This window comes from Propithecus coquereli, unplaced genomic scaffold (assembly GCF_000956105.1).
Source record: "Propithecus coquereli isolate 6110/MARCELLA unplaced genomic scaffold, Pcoq_1.0 Scaffold142, whole genome shotgun sequence".
Taxonomy (NCBI): Eukaryota; Metazoa; Chordata; class Mammalia; order Primates; family Indriidae; genus Propithecus; species Propithecus coquereli.
The window spans coordinates 4902921-4917872 of record NW_012138525.1 but is presented as its reverse complement, the minus strand read 5'-3'; the positions used below and the strand labels follow the sequence as shown (position 1 = coordinate 4917872).

The 14952-nt window shown below is 46.3% G+C and overlaps 1 protein-coding gene across 4 annotated transcripts in view; it reads left to right on the top strand.

Moving 5' to 3' along the window:
• The window catches only part of SLC25A25 (solute carrier family 25 (mitochondrial carrier; phosphate carrier), member 25), a 37937-nt gene that overhangs the window by 13498 nt on the left and 9487 nt on the right, over positions 1–14952 (top strand). For 2 of the 4 annotated variants that reach the window (XM_012639811.1, XM_012639809.1), the window contains exon 1: positions 7300–7899. The exons of 1 other annotated variant lie outside the window; for it this stretch is intronic. In XM_012639811.1, the coding sequence (XP_012495265.1) occupies positions 7681–7899 (219 nt within the window). In that variant the 5' untranslated portion in view covers positions 7300–7680. Of the gene's footprint in view, positions 1–7299; positions 7900–14080; positions 14321–14952 lie in introns of those variants that run through there. One more of the 4 variants, XM_012639812.1, reaches the window with a different exon arrangement.

Sequence of the window (14952 nt, the reverse complement as noted above, 5' to 3'; positions counted from 1 at the left end):
TTTTCCATAGCAATGAGTAAGTATGGATACATGCAGGATCTACATGCCACTAATGATATTGTACAAATGACTATGAGTGATACTCAGTTGCATTTGAGTGGCAGGATCCTGGGACTGGGGTGGCCTCACAATGCTGCTGGACTGTGTTAGGGGCTTTGAAAGGGCTCTCCTGCCCTGTTTGATGGGAGCCTAGCGGGGGACTTGTGGAACCTACAATTGGACAAATTTGCAAACAGCAGGTTAATACACATACTGGAAGTGTGATACCTTGATGGATTTGATGGGACCTCATCTGAGAGGACTCCGTTTGCAACTAACTGTTTATGTGCTTGTGGCAGTCCAAGGACAGAAAGGTGACTGGCTACACAGCCCAACATGTGGGGTCCACCTTTTCCATGATGGGCAGCTTCACTCAGATGCCTAAGCTTGTATTGGTAGATACCTGTTCAGGCTGGGTAGGGGCTTGTCCTACCCAAAGGAAAGAAAGGAGCATCTGAGGTTACAGAATCCTTCTGGAGAAACTCACTCCAAGATGGGCTCCTACCAGGAGCTGAGAGGGCCTTTGCTGAGTTCCTGCACACATACAGGAACAGGCCTTGGAGGACGACAGGATGATGGGCATCAACAGTCCAGAAAGAGGCCAGGCAAATGGATAACAACATGCTGGTGATGGAGGCCGTGGACAGACAGCTACAGAGACAGCTTGACAGCTCAAGCAAGGTATCACCGTGTTTGGCTAGTCCAGAGGTCCCACTGGGGGGATCTTTGCTTCCCCACTGCACAATGTCCTGTGGTCACCCATAAACTTATTCTTTGAGTGGACCCTTAGTGGGAACCAGGTAAACCGTTTCTCAAAGAAGCTGGACACGGGGGACTCAGTGGTTCTGCCGGTCATCAAAATGCTCATAGGCTCCTTTCCTCTGTACAGAGCAATAATGGACCCTCCTTTGTAGTAGAGGTAACTCAACAAGTAAACAAAGCCCTACACCTAAAATAGAAATTGCACAGATCTGAGAATGGATACAGGAAACCCGTCTAAAGAGAGATACAATGTTGCTGCTTGCCCCTTCAATGGATGAGGGAAGCCCTTTAGAAGCAGGCTTAAGCTAAGCCCCTAAAAAAATAGTTTATGAGAGACCCTTCCTAACACCCCAAAGTAAGTCTGGTAATATAACCACAAGTTTAAAAAAATAGAATAAAGCAATATGTCAAACGAGTGTGTGAGGTGCTAACCACTGTACATGAGTTGGCCTCTTTCAGGCCCCTGCCCCAGTTGGAAGCAGAGAAGAGAAAGGGACCCTATGAAGTGCCTCTAACAACTCACACCTCGTCAAAATTGTCAGAAGTGCAACGTTGGGTCCTTTGTACCACAGTAGAGAGGTGTAGCCCCCAGTGGAGGGGCCGGCCTTTAGGCAATGTAAATAAAGTATCTGAGAAAAAGGAAAAAATGAAAATGTTGTTTTCGCCAATCTTTCTTTGGTTATTTGTTTTGCCTATAGGATAGAGGGACAGCTCCTTTTTGAGGATTTCCCTGGGCTGTCGCCTCTTTTGATCTGTCTTGCTGCTGAGTGTGTTATCCTAAACCTTGGTTGGTGCAAGTATTTCTGTATATAGTTTCTGAATGCAGAAGCCGGTCTCTTGAATCACCTACAGGGTAAAACTAATAGCCCTGCACTCGGAGGTCGCATGTTTCTTTTCTAACCCAGCCCTATATGGGACATTGTGTGCAAGGCGACAGTCCGTTTCACCTTGTTGGTCCTCACGGTCGGGGTTACTGCTTATGCCCTTTTCCACCACCCCAATTCAACAGGAAGTAGCTCAATGACTACGTCCCTCCTCGCATAGATAGGGAGGGGTAAAATTGACAGCAGGGAATATGTAACAGAGAAAATGGCCTGAAAGGGTGAAAATGTTTTCTGTCTCCTCAAAACCCCCTCACCCTTTTTGAAAACTAAAACCTGCATCCCTGCGTCAGGCCAGTGCTTGGGAGGGGCAGGGGAATGTTCTTTGTTCTTTGTGCCATAGGAGATGGCTCGAGGGAATTGTCTGGGCAGAGGTCATGAGATTTTCTTAGCTGAAGATGGGCCGAATCAGAACCTTTAAAAGCTCTGTACTTCTGCTCAGAAGCTGGACGTTGGTACTTTAAGAGGGGAGTCTGACAATCTCCTCATTTGCCAGCAAATTAATAAACTCCTCTCCTCAGGAAAAAAAAAAGGTGCTGGTAGCCTTCCCTCTGACAACATCTCTTCTGAATGTTAATAATAATTCTGAGACAGGTAGTTAAGCAGGTAGACAATGAGACTTGGAGATTGCCATGTTCGATCACTTGGTCACTTGGTCCTGGGAGCTTTCTATACATCGTTGTAATAAGACTCCCTCAGGAATCTCCAGTTGTCCTTCTGTGTGGTTCTCCTGGGCTGTATACCCTGCTAGGCAGTTCTTCGGGGTAATTTGGAATAAGTGACATGCCAGTCATTTGACTCACTACCTCCCTTTAGAGGACTATTTCATTAGAAGAATGGACGGCTTCTGCAGGCAAATAGCCTTGTCTTAACCAGGTTGTGTTGATGTTTATAAGCTATAATTACAGGAAGGTTACACGTGCCAGCCCTGTCCCTGGTTATGGGTGGTCCCTCATACCCAAGAAAGCTAGCTGTGATTAGAGTTATATAACAGTAATTGGCATGTAACCCAAGGAAACTAATGGTCTACCAGATACTGCTGGTTTAGGTGATGCTGTGGTATGAGGAAAGAGATGTGCCATATTAACCCATGAGAAAATGAAAGACATGAAAAAAATTTTTTTAAGAGAAATATTGGCAAGGTCTGCATTTCCATTGATCCCTGTCTTAGGTGCTGGACAGGGGAAATTTTAGGATAAGTAAGGCACAGTCTCTAACCTCACTTAGTTTATTATTTTCTTTCTTCTGCTTAGGGTTTAATTTCTTTTCTGATTTCTTAAGGTGGAAGCTGAAGTCACTGATTTGAGACCTTTCTTTTCTAATATAGGTATTTCCTTCTAACTACGGCTTTGGCTGCATCCTATAAATTTTAATATGTTGTGCTTTCTCACTATTCAAAATACTTTCTAATTTCTCTTTTGATTTCTTCTTTGACACATGGGTCATTTAGAATTGTGTTATTTGAATGTTTCCAAATACTTAGGTATTTTCCAAATATCTTTTTTTTTTTTTTTTAAGAGACTGGGTCTATGGGCCAGTCTCAGTGGCTCAGACCTGTAATCCTAGCACTTTGGGAGGCCAAGGTGGAAGGATTGCTCGAGGCCAGGGGTTCAAGACCAGCCTGAACAAGAGTGAGACCCTGTCTCTGCAAAAAATGGAAAAATTAGCTGGGTGTGGTCGCATATGCCTGTGGTCCCAGCTACTCTGGAGGCTGAGGCAGCAGGATCCCTTGAGCCCAGGACTATGAGGTTCCAGTGAGCTATGATGATGCCACTATACTCTAGCCTGGACAACACAGCAAGACCCTGTCTCAAAAAAAAAACAGAGAGACTGGGTCTCCCTGTGTTGCCTAGGCTGGACTCAAACTCCTGGGCATTAATTTCTAATTTAATTCCACTATGGCAAAGAACATACTTTGTATGAGTTGAATCCCTTGAAATTTAGTAAGACTTGTTTTATGAGGCAGAATATGTTCAGACTATGCTTGAAGAGTGTGTATTCTGCTGTTGTTGGGTGGAGTGTTTTATAAGTCTCAATTCGGTCAAGTTATTGGATAGAGTTATTTGAGCCTTTTATTTTTTATTTTATTTTTTTTTTAGACAGAGTCTCACTCTGTTGCCCGGGCTAGAGTGAGTGCTGTGGCGTTAGCCTAGCTCACAGCAACCTCACACTCCTGGGCTCAAGTGATCCTCCTGCCTCAGCCTCCTGAGTAGCTGGGACTACAGGCATGTGCCACCATGCCTGGCTAATTTTTTCTATATATTTTTAGTTGTCCAATTAATTTCTTTCTATTTTTAGTAGAGACGGGGTCTCGCTCTTGCTCAGGCTGGTCTCGAACTCCTGAGCTCAAACAATCCGCCCGCCTCGGCCTCCCAGAGTGCTGGGATTACAGGCATGAGCCACGGCGCCTGGCCTGTTTGAGCCTTTTATGTGCTTACTGATTTTTCTGGCTACTTGTCCTATCATTTATTGAGAGAGGAGTGTTAAAATCTGCTTATAATTGTGGCTTTGTCTTCTTTCCTTGCAGTTCTGTTGGGTGTTGCTTCGTGTATTTTGAAAGTCTGTAATTAGGTGCAAAAACATTTAGGATTGTTACATCCTCTTTATAATTTGACCCTGTTATCATTATGAAATGACTCTTTATCCTTTTTTTTGTTTTGTTTGTTTGAGACAAGAGTCTTACTCTGTTGCCCAGGCTAGCGTGCCATGGTGTCAGCCTAGCTCACAGCAACCTTCAACTCCTGGGCTCAAGCAATCCTTCTGTCTCAGCCTTCCGAGTAGCTGGGACTACAGGCATGCGCCACCTTGCCTGGCTAATTTTTCCTTTATCTTTTTAGTTGTCCAGCTAATTTCTTTCCACTTTTAGTAAAGACGGGGTCTCGCTCTTGCTCAGGCTGATCTCGAACTCCTGAGCTCAAACGATCCGCCGGCTTCAGCCTCCCAGAGTGCTAGGATTACAGGAATGAGCCACCGCGCCCAGCCCGTGTCTTTATATTTAAAGTGTGTTTCTTATATGTAATGTATAGCTGAATCTTGCTTTTTTATCCAGTCTGACAGTCTCTACCTTTTATTGATAATTGGGATGTTTAGACCATTCACATGTACTGTTGTTATTGATGTGATTGTGTTTAAATCTGCCATCTATTTGTTCTCTGTGTGTCCCATCTGTTCTTTGTTACCTTTCCCCCTCTTTCTGCCACCTTTTAGATCCATTGAGTATTAGTCATAATTCCATTTTATTCCCCTTTGTTGACTTATTAGCTATAACTCTCTTTAATGGTTGCTTTAGGAATTATAGGACACATCTTTAGCTTATCACAGACTACTTCAACTGTTATTATACCGCTTCACATATAGTTTAAGAATCTTGGCTAGGCATAGTGGCTCACATACCTGTAATCCCAGCACTTTGGAGGCCAAGGTGGTAGGATTGCTTGAGGCCAGGAGTTTGAGTTTGCAGTGAGCTGTGATGACACCATTGCACTCTACCCAGGACGACAGAGCAAAACCTTTTCTCAAAAAAAAAAAAAAAAAACAGAATCTTAAACAGTGTACTTTTGTCTCTCTCCTCCCAGCTTCTCATACATTTTACTATTTTATATATACATATAAGTTTACATATATAATTTAATAATATTTAAAATTTTTTAAAATGTCACTTATCTTTTAAAAGATTTCTGAATAACAAGAAAAAAGTCCTTTATATTTACCCACAGTCACCATTTCTGGTGCTCTTCATTCCTTTCTGTAGATCCAGATTTTTATCTGGTATCATTATCCCTGTACCTGAAAGATTCCTTTCAACATCTCTTGTAATGCAAATCTGGTCTACTATGGATAAATTCTCTCAGCTTTTGTATGTCTGGTAAAGTCTTCAATTTGTTTTTGTTTTGGAAGGCATTTTTCTGGGTATAGAATTCTGGGTTGACACCATTCTTATCCATATGTAATGAGTCTTTTTTCCTCTGGTTGCTTTTAAAATTCTTTTTTGAGACGGGGTCTCACTCTGCACCCAGTGCAGAGGGCAGTGGCATGATCATAGCTCACTGCAGTCTTGAGCTCCTGGGCTCAAGCAATCCTCCTGCCTCAGCCCCCCAAGTAGCTGGAACTAGAGGCATGTGCCATAATGCCCAGCTAATTTTTAAATTGAAGAGAATGGGGTCTCACTGTGTTGCCAAGGCTGGTCTCAAACTCCTGGGCTCAAGTGATCCTCCCACCTCAGCCTCCCAGAGTGCTAGGATTACAGGCATGAGCCACTGCACCCGGCCTGCTTTGTTTTTTCGTGTCTTTTTAAATAATTGTTTTATTTATGTGTGTTTGTGCATATGCCTGGGACCTGAATGCTCATGGTTTAGTTTCACACAAAATAACAGAATAGTTAATGAAACACATCTCCCATCTGCCTTTCTCCCCTCAAGCTCCCAATGCCCTCCCTGCCCCACACCCTTTCTCCAATTTTATGCATCTTTCCAGAGGTGGTCTTCATGCATAAAAGCTTAGAAATAAGTGGCAGCATAGTATCTTTCTTCTGCACCTTGTTTTTTGTTTTTTTCATTTAACAGGTTATTTTCAGGTTATTCCATAATAGCACATGCACTCTAAGGAGCTGCCTTATTCTTTTTAACAGTTGCACAGGGTTCCATTGTATGGGTGCACCATAATTTATGTACCCTTTCCACTTTAAAAGACTTTAAGTTGTGTTTAAACTTGTGCTATTCTAAACAAGGCTGCTAAAGCTATCTTCATTATGTGTGTGTATTAATATATAAATTTCCCACATGGGCAACTCTATCTATAGGATAAATTCCCAGATGCGGAAGTGGTATTTCAAAGTGTTTGTACTTTTTAAATGTAGGGAGCTGTGACTAAATTGCTCTTCAGAGAGATTGCACTGACTTACACCCCCACAGCAGGGTGTGAAGGTGTATGTGTCCCCATACCCTCCCCAACAGTTTACTAAACTTTTTATATGCTCATATTTTTAAAATAGTGGTTATAAACACTATCAAAGGGTCACCTTTGTGAGGGATGACAGTAGTTGCACTGCATTTGTTTGCTAGTCTAAAAAACAGTGAACAAAGATTAATTCCTTTTTATTTATGATCATTTACTCAGTTCAGTCTACAGACTTAACTTATGTCTAGTCCTAGGGGTAGAAAGGTCTGTGACTTGGTCCCTTCCCCCAGGAAGCTTGTCGTATGGAGAGAGACACAGAAGAGATAGCTATGATATGGCATGTGTTCCGTTGGAGAAAATCGCATAATGGAATAAGGAAAAGTGTTGCTAGAATGCTCTTAGGAAGTGTTGCCAAGGATTGTTGATTATGTTGAACTTGATGGTGAATGCCGTTCCGGAAGCAGCCCAGGTGGAGAGTAGGAAGCTGCTCCTGCTAATGAGCCAGCTCAGGGTGGATGCTGTTAGCCCAGCCTCATCTGGAGCTTGAGTCTGCACCTCCCTGCAGAATTACCAGGCTTCATGCAGGAAATCAGCAGCCTGTGATTGGAGGGCTGGTGCGGGTTGGGATAATGAACTTGGTAGTGTCGGCAGAGGTGATTGGCCGGGCCCTGCTGCAGTGAGAATGCAGACTGGATGCTCGGGTCCCTGGCTTGGGTGATAAGCGAGGACAGCTGAATAATTGGGAGCTCGAAGTTGCTTCTGCCTCCGTGAGAGGTCTGCGTGGCTGTCGCTTTTTCCTGTTTTTAAAAGGAAGCCAAACATTTGATCACCGTCACCTGCAGAAGTGAGTTTTTACTGAAGAAGCTCCAGCTGCTTTCTCCTTACTGCCAGCAGCCCGGCAAGGCTCCCTCAGAGTGAGCTACTTCTCAGGCCAGGCACGACAGCAGTGCTGGCCAATCTGAAAAAGCAGGAAACAGCCCCTGCATGCAGAGAGCTTCCAGCCTAGTCTTCCAGGCAGCTGTGTAGCCAGAAAGCCTTGGTATTGTGGTCACATTCCTCAAAAGTGAACAGTCACCATCGGCGGCGTTTGGAGGAAGCTGTGATGTTGCAGATGCTGTGGCATTTTCTGGCTAGCTTTTTCCCTAGGGCCAGGTGCCAAGACTCCAGAGAGGGCAACGATCATGAAGTCAGAGGCACCCCAGCCCCTGCTCGGGGAGACCAGGTATCAAGCTTTCTGGTGAAACAGGATGGAAGGGCTGAGGCCACGGAAAAGAGACCCACCATTTTGCTGGTGGTTGGACCTGCAGAGCAGTTTCCTAAGGTAATGGCAGCTTCAAGAGAACCTCCTAGTTTAGGGGCTGATCTGGGATCATTTTTCTGGAATAAAACTGGGGTATGGGGAGAAAGGAGGACTTAAAATCAATTTGGTACTGGGGAGAAGTGTTAAGCAATGAAGAAGCCCACAAAATTCAGTCCAGAATCTTTCCATGACCACTGTAAAAGCTACATTACCCATTATGATCACCCCAGTGTGGCTATTGAGGGAAAGAAGGTTGAATTCAAAAGATTTGCCTCAGAATTTGTCAGTTTGACCACAGAAAGGCATTTGAAAGTAAGGGACAAACTATTAAAGTATGTCTTAGCTGAACTGAACAGTGCGAGGAGGACAAAGCCAGAAGGGCAGAGCATGTATCTGCAAAGTTGAACCCAGTTGCCTGGACCTGGGAGGCGGGGGTCTCGGCATCCTGAAGGTCACACTCCCCTTGCCTTGGTAGAACCATCGTCTTACCTTTGGGTCCAGAAGGAAGGGCGAAGGGGTGGGGCTGGGTCCCAGGAGAGACTAGAGTCTGGAGGCACAGAGGCTGGCACCCCTCTGGGAACGACCACAGCCACCGTGGGTCTGCCGCATACAGGACCTTTCATCCCTGCAAGCCCTTTGGTCCCTTTCAGCATGGGTTATCACATTGGGTCTTAAGGAGAGCCAAGGTAAGTGGAGTGCCCCATTTCCTAGATGAGGAGCCTGAGATGCAGACAAGTTAAATACCTTGCCCAGGGTTAACTGATTAAAGAGAGGTAGAGCTGAGATTTAACCCCCAAATCTCCAGCCTGAGCAAGAGTGAGACCCTGTCTCTACTAAAAATAGAAAAAATTAGCCGGGCACGGTGGCGCACACCTCCTGAGTAGGCTGAGGCAGGAGGATTGCTTGAGCCCAGGAGTTTGAGGTTGCAGTGAGCTACAGTGATGCCATGGCACTGCACTCTACCTGGGGTGTCAGAGCAAGACTCTGTCTCAAAAAAAGAAAACCCCAAATCTGTCTGGAGCCTGTGCAGGGGTGTGGCCCTTTGACCAAATTCAAATTTTACCGAACAAATATGTTCTGGTCGCAGTCGGGGATCCGGAGGGCCACATGTGGCCCTTGACGCCGCAGATTCCCCACCCCTGCCAGAGTTCCCAGGATTGGAAGGAAATTGCCATTTGGCTGAGATTTCTCCTGCCTGCGGCAGGAGTGACCTTGTTCGCCTCCTAAGCTTTGATTATTTTCAATCTTTTCTTTTTACTCTGGATAAAAATCAATCAGAAGGGAAGGAGATTCTGCCCGGTGTTTGGCATATCATAGATACCCCAAAACTGTTGAGTTGAATTGCTACATTTAAGAAATAAATGTTCATTTTGTCTTTGCTAATTAGGGACTTTTGATGTAATAACAACTTTTGCAGTCGTATGGGCATCCAGGAGAATCCTTAGTCTGTGATAAGCCCTTTCTGGGAGTCAGGGTCTCACAGAGTCTTTGTTATACCTGAGATGTTCGTGTTTAATGTGCAATGAGGGAGTGTCACTTTCTGCCTTTTGCTCATTTTAGGTAAGATCAGAAAGGCGGTGGCTCTAGCTTTTGTGAGGAACTTTTATCTACATACCTGCTTGCCCTATGGCCTGCATTGTCTGGCTGCCTTTGAAAGTTACCTACTTTTGACTTTAATAGTTAACTGCTCCATTTCCCAGTGTCCTAAGCACCCCTTGCCAGCTCTACCCCAAGGGGTTGCCTCAGGGCAGGACTTTCTGTTCCCGAACAGCTTATTCCCTGGCCTGCAGAAGCTGGAGACCCACACCTTTTACTGGCTCCGTTCATGGGAACGGATCAGCTTCCCGGTTGGGTGGAGCAGCTGGTTTGGTTGAAGCAAGGTAGAAAGCACATCTGGGCAGCGCAGACTCAGCAGGTGGACCAAGAATTGGAATGGTGGAAGCCTTGGCGCAGCAGGCATCCTTGGCCTGGCCCCACAACTTCTACTGGGAAGAGGCCTCCAGGATGTTGTGAAAACATGTTAGAGAAGTTCCCTTTGGTTCCCAGGCTCCTTGGTGTCCCAGAAGCACTACTGTGTTTTGTTCTCACTTCCCTGTTCAAATATGTCTGCTAGTGAGTCAGGTTCCTGCAAGCTTTTATTCTAGGAACTGGTCCAGTTTTTCCCTTTATCTTTGTTTTACAGTTAATCTGCAGTTGGAGAAGAAAGGCATTGCTCTGGAGTGGGAGGTGCCCTCAGTGGCATTCATGCTTCCAAATCCTGGGGGGCGGTCTTCCCAGAAGCTCGGGGAATTTTGCACATTGTGTGTATAATTGCCAAGTATAGGCAGGCAGGTTTCATCGGAAACCTGCTACTCTGGGCTGTCATGGCAACCGAGCATCAAATGACACTGTGGCCACCGCCACCAATGAGGTTTGAGGGCCTTAAGGGTGGGTGGGGCTTGAACACCGGATGCTGGCGAGGCTTCTTCTCATATTAATATTTCTGGTTTGGTCTGAGTCATTGCAGAGGAGTCGGGAGAAACTTCGTGACCTAATGCTGCGCTCCCAAAGGCACTGCACCTGCCCTGCTCTTAACTCTTGCTATTCCGGCCCTTACAGGAAGCTCCTGCTTGTTTTTGGCAGGTAATAGCCTGGTAGAACAAGGAAAGCTTGTGATGGCATTGGAGATTTGCTGTGAGAAGATGCTCAGGAGAGGACCTGTTACTTTACAGACTAAATGAAATCCGATGCCACTAAGTCGTAAAGGATCTAGTGTTGCTGTCGTTGTCTCTGAATACCAGTCATAGAAGTGGGCATTGGAGGAGAGGAAACAGAGGTAGATCTGTGTCACAAAGCTAGAATAAGTAACGAGAGCAGAGTCGAATTGTACGCAATGCAGCATATTATGCCCAGATGTAGGAGAGCCAGGAAAGCTGGAGTGAAACGTCAGGAATGAAACGTGAGGCCTGCTTTCATTCTTCCTTATTGTATTTTTCCTATGGGCATTCACAAGCTGTGGCACAAAGACAGGTTTTTGTTGTTTGTTGTCTAAGGCTCAACTTGCTTAAGTTACGCCTCTCGCAGACACCTGCCGCCTCCCAATATAAAGCCGTAATCCTCAGTATCAGGTTTACCGGCATTCTTGGGAACTGAATTCTAAAATCTCCTTTTGGCAGTGTTGTTTTGGGGTGCTGTTCTGAGTGGACCTTGTAACAAGAGCCTGGCCCTGGGTGCAAAGGTCAGCCCTGCAGGCTTTGGGACTTGAGAAAATCAAGTCATCTCTCTAGGCCTGTTTGTTCAACTCAGAGATTAAGGGATGACCCCAGACCCCCTCTGGACCTCACAGCCTACAATTCCAGGAATATAGCAATGGCCCTGGGTGCTAGACACCTAGAGATTGGCTCATTTGGGAAGAATTCTCAGTTTTGTGAAAATGGAGTTCTGGTCGCTGGGCACAGTGGCTCACGCCTGTAATCCTAGCACTCTGGGAGGTAGAGGTGGGAGGATGGCTTAAGCTCAGGAATTCGAGACCAGCCTGAGCAAGTTCGAGACCCCATTTCTACTAAAAATAGAAAAATTAGCCGGATGTGGTGGCACCTGCCTGTAGTCCCAGCTACTCTGGAAGCTGGGGCAGAAGGATCGATTGAGCCCAGGAGTTTGAGGTTGCAGTGAGTTGTGATGATGCCAGTGCACTCCAGCCAGGGGTACAGAGCTAGACTCTGTCTCCAGAGAAAAAAAAAAAAGAAAAGAAAAGAAAGAAAATGGAGTTCTGAATTACCTATGAAACTCAGTGGGATAGGTGGTTTAAATAAATAAGCAAACACCAACTTAAATTTATCCAATGAAGACATTCTGTGGGACCCAATCACAGCAGGAAAATAAAAATAATTTGAACCCCTTAAAACTAACGTTGGAACTGATACTAGCATTGTAAAATAATGTCTTGACAGGCACATGCAGAACACTTCAAAGAACAGCAGTACTCTGGGTCTGTGTAGACCTTTGTTATAATCAAGGAGATTTCATTCTTTTTTTCTAAAAAACAGTTCTTATTTGATAATCTTTAATAATTTCTCCTTAAAATATAGGGTATAAGTTTCATTTTGGCATTGTTTTCAAGTCTCTTCTCAGATTTGTTTCATAAATACATTATACAACTCAATGTTATATTTACCAAAATTATTTGAAAATATGCTTTTATTAGGAAACAAAATCTCTAATTGAATAATTTAATCAGCCAAAATATTTTCTCTTTTGTATTAGAATGATTACAGTCATCACTAAAATGAGATGCTTCAACAGATCTGTGTTATTTTAGTTTCAGCAGCAAACGTGAATAATTTAACAAAGGAAAGCCAGCATTTTAAGCTCTTTTCTTTATAAATGTGAGCCTCCTTTAAAATATATCTTTTTCAGTTGGATGAAATGCCCTGACGACTCTATCTGCAGTTGCTCAGAAAAACAGGCCTTCATTGAGTGTGGTCATGTGTGTGTTCCTTAGGCTTCGAGGCCAGCTGTGCCGATTCCTCATTTGGAAGCTGCTCATAAAACACCTTCTGTAATCAAAGCAAGAGGTTAGTTCCAGGCAAGGAAGTCCAAAGGTTTGAAGCAACAGCCTTCTGCCTTCAAGGACCCCAACAGTAGAGATAAGATGTGTGTTAAAATAGCTCCAAAGCAGAACATTCTGGATTGGGCAGCTTAGGAGACAGCTGAATATCTTGGATTTAGCGGAGGCTGAACGGGGCCTGTCTGGGTAATCCGGAGCCGCCCCAGCAGACCTGCCCCCAGTGTCATCCAAGACCTACTTTTATAGTCGCATCATCAGATCTTTTAGAAGGGCCAAAATGTCATATCACTTGTTATAATCCCCGTTCCATAATGTTGTACATAAGCTTCAACCCTTTAAACATCCTCTTTAGGAGTTAACAAAAGGGTTTTTAGTGCATTAAGAAGTTCTTCTAATCTTACTGATCCCCCAAATGATAACTACCCATTTTTATCCCTCCTGGGAGTGTGAAGATTTAGTCTATGTTAGGAAGTGGCGCCGTGGAAGGAACGAGTTCTCGTCTTGGTGACGTGGTCTCTTCCTCCGCAGCACGGATCCGTGGGGAAGGAATGAGGCAGAGAACGCAGGCGCCTGCACAGGATCTCCCAGTAATGATCACGTCTTTCCAGGACCTGAAATTTGCTCTCGTCCACAACTAAAAGGGCTATTCTGGAGCTACAGTACCCCGTAGAAGTTTCTGTGATCATGGAAATGCTCAGTGACCATGTGAGGCCATAGAGCACTTGCAATGTGGCCACACAACTGAGGAACTGAGTTTGTAATTTCATTTCCTTTTAATTAATTTAAATTTAAAAAGCTTCTGTTGTGAACAGCAAAGTTCGAGGCCAGAAAGCTGTGACTAGACTGAGCTCTCAAGTGCACATGGGCATTGAAGACTGTGGGTCTTAGGTGAGGCCTCCGCAGACCCCAGATTGATGGCCTCTGGGGAGTCCCCCAGCACAGAGACCTTTAGACTCTACTGTGTCGCCTTCCCACCCCGTCACATCAGCTCCTGGGTGCTTCTGGACCCCCAGGTGAAGACTGCAGGGGAATGAGCTGGTTCCTAGGTGCTCACACAGCAGAGTGGCCTGGGAGAAAGGTTTCAAGGCACTAACTAGTACAAGTGGGTTGTGGAGGGCTGGGGGTTCCCCAGAGCAGGAGCCAGCCAGGACCATGCCTAGAAGGCTGTGTGTGGCCAGGACAGCCTGCACCCCCAGCTCCCCTGCTGGGCCCAAGGTGGGGTCCTCTTTCTGGGATGGCTGTGGACCTGGCTCCTGTCCTCAGCCTGTCTTCAGTGGGCATGGTTCAGTCTCTCTCCATCCACTGATTTTTCCGTTGGAAATGATTTACTAAGGGGAGAAAACCGTTGTATTGTGTGACGTGTTTGGAGACCTTGTATGACAACAGGTTGTAGGCTGTTTATTTGGGGGTTGGCAGCCAGGGGGTGAAAGGTTTGTTTGGGCACAGTGTCTTGCCTGTCTCTGAAGGGTTAACTACAGGGAGGCAGCGGGTGACGTCAGTCCTGATCTTTGCACCCCTCCCCTTGAGCAACCTGACACCGCCTTCTACTCGGTTCTGTGCTCATTGGTGCTGGCGGGACTTGCAGTGGGCAGGGTTTTTTAATTAAGTAAAAGGACAGGGCTTAAGCAGCCAATGACAGGTGTGGCCCGCGTGTCCTGTGCGAGTTAACTGGGACAGCGGCATTCGCGCAACTTGCTCTGGTGGCAGCGGCGGCTGAGCGCCCGGCAGGCCAGCAGCATGCTCTGCCTGTGCCTGTACATGCCGCTCATCGGGGAGGCCCAGGCTGAGTTCCAGTACTTCGAGTCCAAGGGGCTTCCCACCGAGCTGAAGTCCATCTTCAAGCTCAGTGTCTTAATCCCCTCCCAGGAGTTCTCCACGTACCGCCAGTGGAAGCAGGTGTGTGGGGGTGACTGCGTTGCCGCCGGGAAGTTTGTTGAGTGAATGGCTGAGCGGTGTTAGGGGTGCGCATGTGTGAACTGTCCCCTGCCGAGAGGAAAGAATGTCTGAAATGTGGGAGTTTTTCTACCCAGTCGTCATGTGGCTCCAGCCAGCAGAAGGTGCATGTCACGAGAGTGACTGGTTTTCACGTGACCTCCACTGCAGGCTGGGATTCTAGCGAAGGCACCTGTGGGAGGTGGACTCTGGGAAAGGGGTCTCCTTTTGCTGGGGATGGGGGATTTCCTGAGAAGTACGGGTCTGGGCAGGGGCCTGGGGGGCAGAGGCGAGGAGCACGTGTGAGGGGGTGGCAGAGAGCCTAGGAGTGGGCACCGCCGCTGCAGAGTGGAGCCGACGCGCCCCGAGAGGGCTGGAGCTGAGTCTGGTGTGGAGGCCAGGGGAGCCTTCCTGCCTTCTAGACTCTCGTGTCCCTGTGGGGCAGGGACGCAGCAGGGACTGTGATGCCCTAAAGATGGGGAAAGGGAACGGCAGAGTCTGGGGATCACTTGCCTTCTCGACTTCCTTGTTCGTCAGATTCTGCTGTCCCCTGGTGCTCCCGATGGCAGCAGGGGTCAGACATGGTGCACTGGGGG